The following is a 7677-nucleotide window of genomic DNA, read 5'->3' as shown; positions in this document are numbered from 1 at the left end:
TGAAAGCAGCACTCGCAAATGCCTGTACCCTCCTGATTTGCCTCAGTGCTACGGTGCTGCCTGGGGTCCCATTGCAAAGGGGAGGAGGTTTACTTCGGATGGGTGCTCTGCACACTGGTCCTTGGGCTTCAAGACCTGTTCTTTCTCCCCACAAGGCTGCCAGCGGAGTACCAAGGTCCCTTAGCGACCTCCCCAGGCTGCAAAAGCCTCAACAGTTGGGCTAACTCCTTTGACCCTTGTTTTACCCAGAATCGTATCCATCTCTTATTTCTCTCGGATGCTTTACAGAGATGTTTTATACACTTTGCCATTTTTCTCAATTGTCCTCTGCAGGGAGGATAATTCAGCTTAACTTGGTACTAGGTTAGAAAGTTAAATATCCCCTAGTGTGTATTTCCTAGAACTGAACAATTCCACAGAGACTCCAAGACTGTCACGGTGTCTCCAGCTGCTTGGTAGGACAAGCCTTTTCTTGGCTACCCAAGAGCACTGGGGAGTAAGACAATGTTGGAGCTGATTGTTGAATTCCTGCAGGTTTCAGAACAGATGTACCATGGACAGATCCAATGAGACCTCTCCTGTATCCCACTTCATTCTCCTGGGCCTCTCCGCCCACCCAAAGCTGGAGAAAACCTTCTTCGTGCTCATCCTGCTGATGTACCTGGTGATCCTGCTGGGCAATGGGGTCCTCATCCTGGTGACCATCGTTGACTCTCACCTGCACACGCCCATGTACTTCTTCCTGGGGAACCTCTCCTTCCTGGACATCTGCTACACCACCTCCTCGGTCCCCCTCATTCTGGACAGCTTCCTGACCCCCAGGAAGACCATCTCCCTCTCAGGCTGTGCCGTGCAGATGTTTCTGTCTTTTGCCATGGGAGCCACGGAGTGTGTGCTTCTGAGCATGATGGCGTTTGATCGATATGTGGCCATCTGCAACCCCCTTAGGTACCCAGTGGTCATGAGCAAGGCTGCCTATGTGCCCATGGCCGCTGGCTCCTGGGCAGGTGGTATCACCAATTCTGTAGTTCAGACATCTTTGGCAATGAGGCTGCCGTTCTGTGGGGACAACGTCATCAACCACTTCACCTGTGAGATCCTGGCTGTCCTGAAATTGGCCTGCGCGGACATCTCCATCAATGTCATCAGCATGGGAGTGGCCAACGTGATCTTCCTGGGGGTCCCAGTCCTGTTCATCTTTGTCTCCTACATCTTCATCCTCTCCACCATCCTGAGGATTCCCTCTGCTGAGGGGAGGAAGAAGGCCTTCTCCACCTGCTCTGCCCACCTCACCGTGGTGATTGTCTTCTATGGGACCATCCTCTTCATGTACGGGAAGCCCAAGTCCAAGGACCCACTGGGGGCAGACAAGCAGGACCTTGCAGACAAGCTCATCTCCCTCTTCTATGGGGTGGTGACCCCCATGTTGAACCCCATCATCTACAGCCTGAGGAACAAGGATGTGAGGGCCGCTGTGAGGAACCTTCTACATCAGAAACACCTAACTGAGTGACTGTCACTGAATCCAGACTGTCACAGTGCAGGACTTCCAAACTCTTCACTGTGTTTGTGAAGAAAGACTGATGCAAGGAAGAGGAGGGACTTCCCCAAGGGCTAGGCCACGACCTCTGCACCAAGACTACAAACAAACCTAGTTTTCTACCAATGTTCCTTAAGCCACCGATGCTTCTGACTAGCAGGCTAGAAGGGAAAGCCTTGGCATCTCTGGAGAGAATGGCTGGCTAGCGGCTTTGTGCTCAACCATGATGGCATCATAGAACTACTCTTTCATGACCAGAGGCTGGTGCAGGTCTCTGGAAAGAGGCTGCCATGCACGATTAGGAGACAGAAGCAGAGCCTGGTTCTTGCTGTTCATGGTTTGCCCTGTGTGGACCTGCTGACTGTGGCATGTGCTTTTAGTATTAGCCAATGCTTGTGTTTGACAAGAAAAACATGAAAGGGACCAGCAAGATGGCTCAGTGGGTAGAGGCGCGTGTGTGTGCAAGTGGGGAGATGGCTCAGTGGGTAGAGGCACATGCCTGACAATGGGAGCTTGGGCCCCACAAGGTTACAGAAAACCAACTCCCAGAAGTTGTCCTCTGACCTCCTTGGGCATGCTGTGATTTGTGTGTACCTGCACACACATGCACACACACACACACACACACACACACACACACTCACTCACATGCACACACACTAAGTAATTAATTTTGTTTAAGAGAAGCTTGCAAAATACTCATTCCACTACAATGGCCAATGGCTCCATTCTGGAGAGTGTTTCTTGAGTCTTAGCACCAGAAAAAGAAGGCTGTTACCCTCAATGATGGGACTCCTCTGTGAGGGAACACGGGGACTGTGTGTCCTCTCTCTCCCCGGTCCAGCTCCAGCCATTTCAGTGGCACAAGCTAGCATGTCTCCGGCTAGCAGCTCTAACTGCTTTCTTTCCACATAACCTACAACACTCATAGCCATAGCATCCCCAGCAGTCCCCGAGGTCAGCCCAGATGATAAGAGTTTTTTTAAAGTGTATATACATAACAGCTACATATAGCACATGGGTACAAAGGAGGAGAAAGCAAATGGCTATACTAATCCTCAGGTCAGTGGCCATCTGTCTCACACTCTCCCCCACTGACTCGAGCACAGGAGTGGTAGGCTGTGGTCTGTAGGTTCAGACACTTGCCCTGTCAGCAGCGGCCTCAACAACACTAAAGATTGGTACCATGACATTTGTACGGAAAAAGAGAGAACTCTGCTCAAACTGACTCAAAAATAAAATGTCTTCATTCGAAACCGGGTCAGAGGCTGGCCTGTGCAGTTAGCCACAGCTCTGGCTGAAGCACAGTCCCCTCACACTTCCGTGTTAGTTTTTCTCAGGCTGGTTCATGTTTGTCGTCATCTGGGGGTTTCGTTTACAGATTCACTGGTGGGGTAAGTGTCTAGGGAGCAGGGGCTGACCTGAAGGGACTCATTCGAGCCACAAACCAAGAGTAGTGAAAGCCTGACAGCCCAGCCAAGCTTATCCCTGAGGCTGAAGAATGGGCCAGTGTCCTCTAAGTCCTCTAGAGGCTGTCATGACTTAGACATGACTTAGGGGAACTTAGAGTTGGGGACCACAGTGAAGAGGACAGAGGACTCTGAGAGAGCAGTGCAGGGTCCATAAAAAGGTCTGGGTAAATCTTTCTAATTTGTGGAGATCCCAGGAAAGACAAACTATTCTTGACTGAGATCATGATTCCCATCTGCCTGGTCTGATAGAGCCTTCTCACAGGTAATTATATTAAAGGAAAGAAATGAATGATTTTTTTTTGTATAACTGAGTTTTTTTTCCCCTTTTTTTCCCACCACATAGCTCTGGATGTCCTAGAACTCACTATATAGACCAGGCTGGCCTTGAACTCTCAGAGATCCACTTGCCTCTGAGTCTGAAATCAGAGTTGTGTACCAGCACACCCAGCCTGGTCTTGTAATCATTGTCTTCTTTTCAGCTTCCCCCTTACCACATTTCCTCCCCAGTCTGCTCTTACTTTGTGAGGGGGTGGGGACGTATCAAATGTTTTAATCCTTTGTGAGTGAATTATGGAATACATGGAAATAAGCAAACAGACCCAGATAAGAAACAAGGACATGAATGGGGAGAGAGAAAGCAGAGGAACACGGATGACTGGAAAGCATGGGAGAGAGGGGGGTTGGGGGGTGGGGGGTGGGGAGACAGAGAACGGAGGCTCCCGAGGGATGGGGGAAAGGAACACACGAGAACAAAGTATAATGACATACACATAGGACAGAAGAGACCACGATGGAACCCATCATTTTGTATACTAAACTGAAAATTCAGTTTGAAAGGCAGGGTGTGGTGGAACACAGCTACAAGCCCAGTACTCAGGAGGGAGAAGCAGGAGGATCTGGAATGGAAGGCCACTGCCAGCTGCATAGCAAGTTAGAGATCAAAGAACCGAAAGGAGCCAAACCCATAAAGAAGCAAGGAGAGGCAGAGAGGATGGCTCATGCCTGTGAGCCAAGCCCTGGAAGGACAGAGGCTAGAAGATGGCCATAAATGTGAGGCTAGCCTGGACTACATAGTCAGTGTTAGGCTATCCTGGGCTACAGTGTGAGATCCTTTTTCCCAAAAGAGAAAAGAGAAAAGAGAAGAAAAGGGAGGAGAAGGGATCTAAAGCCATGAGCTCAGTAAACCTCTCTATAAAGTTCTCAGCCTTGTGTGTTTCCTCATGGCGATAGAAAATGACGGAGACGCTGGGTGTGAACCCAGGGCAGCCATCTTCCAGTATGACAGTCCCTAAAGCACCCATGACCTGAGTTGCCTGCACAAATTCTCACCCCATGGATTTATCACGTGTATTCTGTGTCACATACAGGAGGCAGCGATCATATCCAAGTACGAACTTCTCTTTCATTTCCACATTATTATTATTGAGTGTGCACGCATTACCATGAGAAACCTGTAGAGGTCTGAGAACATCTTTGTGGACTTGGTTCTCTTCTTGCATCTTTAAGTGGGGTCTGTGGATCCAACTTGGGTCTCCAGGGTTAGGCTTTCGTGGCAAGCACCTTCACCCACGGAGATAATTTGCTGTCCCTGAGCATGGGACACATGTCTGCGAGCAAACCTCCAGACCCATGTCACGGACACCTAAATCTTATGCCAGATCCTCAGGAGTCCGCTGTGCCCGATCCAGACCGTAGCAGAGGTTCTGCTCGTAAGGAGTTGTTCATAAGACACTAAAATAGTTGAGGGGTTTGTGTGGACTTTCCAGGGGGACACAGGAAAGAGAAAGCTAAGCTGTACTGAAATTGTCATTGTCTTTGGACAGGGGACCTACCAGAGCTTCCTTCCTGACCTGGACCTCACTGTGCAGTTCAAGCAGGCACCATCCCCCTGCCTCAGTTTCCCAACTGTTAAGATTCCTGGAGGAAGCCACATTGGGGTTCAGAGAAAACAATTTTTGTGTGTGTCAGGGTTCTCCTAAATCGCCCTGGCTATCTTAGAACTCTCTGTGTAGACCAGGCTGGCCTTGAACTCACAGAGATCCATCTGTTTCTGCCTCCCAAGGGTGTGCAACCATGCCCAGCCTGCACAGGGTAATCTGTAAAATGAGGACCCTGCTGTTAGAGTCCCTTGAAATAGCATAGTCCTAGCCACTCCACCACTGAGAGGTGGGCTACAACCTCTCCAAGGTGAGGAAAGTGGTCATAATTCAGAAGAGAGGTTGAGGAAGGTGGGAAGGCCTGGGGTTCTTTGCTGGTGGATCTGCAGTTCTTTGCTCTGTCTTGCTCCTACCACTTTTGCAGTAGAAACGGACTTGCTGTGTTAAGACAACGTCTTGAAAATAGCTCCTTTCTCCTGGCTTAATTGAGTAGTAGAAATTGTGTTTGTTAAATGTGTTAGAGTAAAGAATGGAGTTCACCTCTAGGTGGAGACATACACTTGCCTCCTTCCTTAAGAGTAAACACAGCCAGGAGTGGGGAGTGTGTCCTAGGAAGGCAAGTTCGCCCCTAGCAGTGGACTTTCTCCTAAGTCCACACCACCTCCTAGTGCAGGCCCTAGGAGCACTACTGGCTGGTTCTGCCTGCTCTGAGTCCTGACTCAAGCGAGAATATTCCTCTTTTCTTCTCTTCTGACCTTTACTTTTGGATACTGGTGGGAGCCTAAATATGCCTTTAAACCCTTTGGTGATTTGGGCTTCCTTACTTCTCTTTTTGTTTGTTTATTTTGTTTTCCTTGGAGAACTACACAGAAGAAACATTAATGCACTGTGAGTGTGCCTCTCTCTCTCTCTCTTTCTCTCTCTCTCTCTCCCTCCCTCCCTCCCTCCCTCCCTCCCTCCCTCCCTCTGTTTTTTAAGACAGGGTTTCTTTGTGTAGCTCTGGCTATGCTGGAACTTGCTCTGTGGACCAGGCTGGCTATCTTAGTTAGGGTTTTACTGCTATGAACAGACACCATGACCAAGGCAACTCTTATAAAGGACAACATTTAATTGGGGCTGGTTTACAGGCGCAGAAATTCAGTCCATTATCACCAAGGAGGGAACATGGCAGCATCCAGGCAGGCATGGTTCAGGAGGAGCTGAGAATTCTACATCTGCATCTGAAGGGTGCTGGGAGAATACTGGCTTCCAGGCAGCTAGGATGAAGGTATTAAAGCCCACGCCCACAGTGACACACTTACTCCAACAAGGCCACACCTCCTAATAGTGCTACTCCCTAGGCCAGCCATATTCAAACCACCACACTGTCCTTGCACTCAGAAACCCCTGCCTCTGCCTTCCAAGTGGAACTGTCAGCATTCTGCAAGAACGGGACCTCTGCTACCATCTCAGGCACAGCAGGCTCCTGGGATGCAGCTACTGCACAGCACAGCCATCCCTTTTCTGGTGTTGAAGACTTGGGTCTGATGATCTGCTCCTGGAACTGCGTGCTCGGGGACCAGCAAGATGGCTCTCCTCTGTATCGTATGGCACCCGAGCACCCGGCTAACTTCCGTGCAGGCATCTTCTCCAGGCAGCCCTAGACTTACAGCCCATCTGGCCTCTAAGTTCATCCATTTTGTCCCGAATGAAAGCGTTCCAATGTTCCGCTGGGTGGATAGGTATATATCTTTTCTTTAACACATCACCGTTGTGAATAAAGCTGATTTTGTGTTCCTTGGCAATCTCCTCAGCCTTGCTGCACTGTATGATCTTTCTGATCTGAGGAACTGTCACAAGGTTTGCATGTTGGCGACTCTAATTTAGCACCCCTGCTAATGGCTAACAACGGGATGAGAAATGTAACTGTCGCTTCCCTCCCCAAAACGTCCTTAAATTCTCCTAGTCTGAGCACATATTGTTCGGACTCCAACAGCCTCTAATGAGATCTATATAACCCAAATGTGCTGGGGGGGGGGGACGACTTCTTGTTTTGAGAGCTGAAAGAAGAAAACAAAACCGCCTGAAGGGAACTTGCAGTCAGGGAGCCTCAACCCTGCTGGCCACAAAGTCAGAGGCTAACAGGGAGCCCACAGTACTCCTTAGCAACCGGAGTTGGTCTTGTGTGTTCCCTGTTAAGGCTGATACTTGCTTCCCTTAGAGGCTCAGCCCAGGGCCCTGAGTAGGGAGCGTTCCCTATCGCGTGGGTTGGGAGCTGAGAGGCGGGCAGGCTGCCTGCCCCGGTACATATACTTTTGGTCAGGCCTGCAGCCAGACTCCTGCCCTCCGTGGAGGGCAGCATTTGTTACTGCACTTGGCTGAGTCTCCTCTTAACGATTTCTTTGTCAAATGCAAAGTGTGCCCATTCCTCCCACTACACAGTGCATGGGAAAAATACGGAGAATGACCATACGGGAAGAATTGATGAGGGCCACCTGCCAGTCTTTGGTTAGGATTTCCTGTTCATTCGCACCTACATTCATTTCCCAGAAGTTCAAGAGCAAGTTCACACCTTCCAACACCAAGCCCCGGACTGTTACAAGGAGCCATGGGTCGCTGGCGGCTCTAGCTATGGTTTGGCTGCTGCAAACCTGCCATCTGGTGGACATTTTGAAAGTTGCTGGTCGTGAATCCAGCAAGCTCTTTTTATCAGCACCTCAAACGTTGGGGACTTCGTGAAAGCACAGATTTGGTCTCAGTGAATCTGAAGTGGGTGAAATCTAAGATTCCACATCTCTAGTAAGTGTCC

The 7677-nt window shown here is 49.7% G+C and overlaps 1 protein-coding gene across 1 annotated transcript; it reads left to right on the top strand.

The window, feature by feature from the left end:
* Window positions 1–553: 553 nt before the first annotated feature.
* LOC116885780 (olfactory receptor 13C7-like) lies at window positions 554–1513 on the top strand. The gene has a single exon (XM_032887112.1). It carries the CDS (start codon window positions 554–556, stop codon window positions 1511–1513), a length of 960 nt encoding a protein of 319 aa, XP_032743003.1.
* The last annotated feature ends 6164 nt before the right edge of the window (window positions 1514–7677 follow it).

Source organism: Rattus rattus, chromosome 1, assembly GCF_011064425.1.
Source record: "Rattus rattus isolate New Zealand chromosome 1, Rrattus_CSIRO_v1, whole genome shotgun sequence".
Lineage (NCBI taxonomy): Eukaryota > Metazoa > Chordata > Mammalia > Rodentia > Muridae > Rattus > Rattus rattus.
This window is presented reverse-complemented; position numbering and strand designations above follow the sequence as displayed.

Bases quoted from the DNA above. Each gene is read 5' to 3' on its own strand.
- LOC116885780 (XM_032887112.1), top strand. From the start codon at position 554: ATGGACAGATCCAATGAGACCTCTCCTGTATCCCACTTCATTCTCCTG.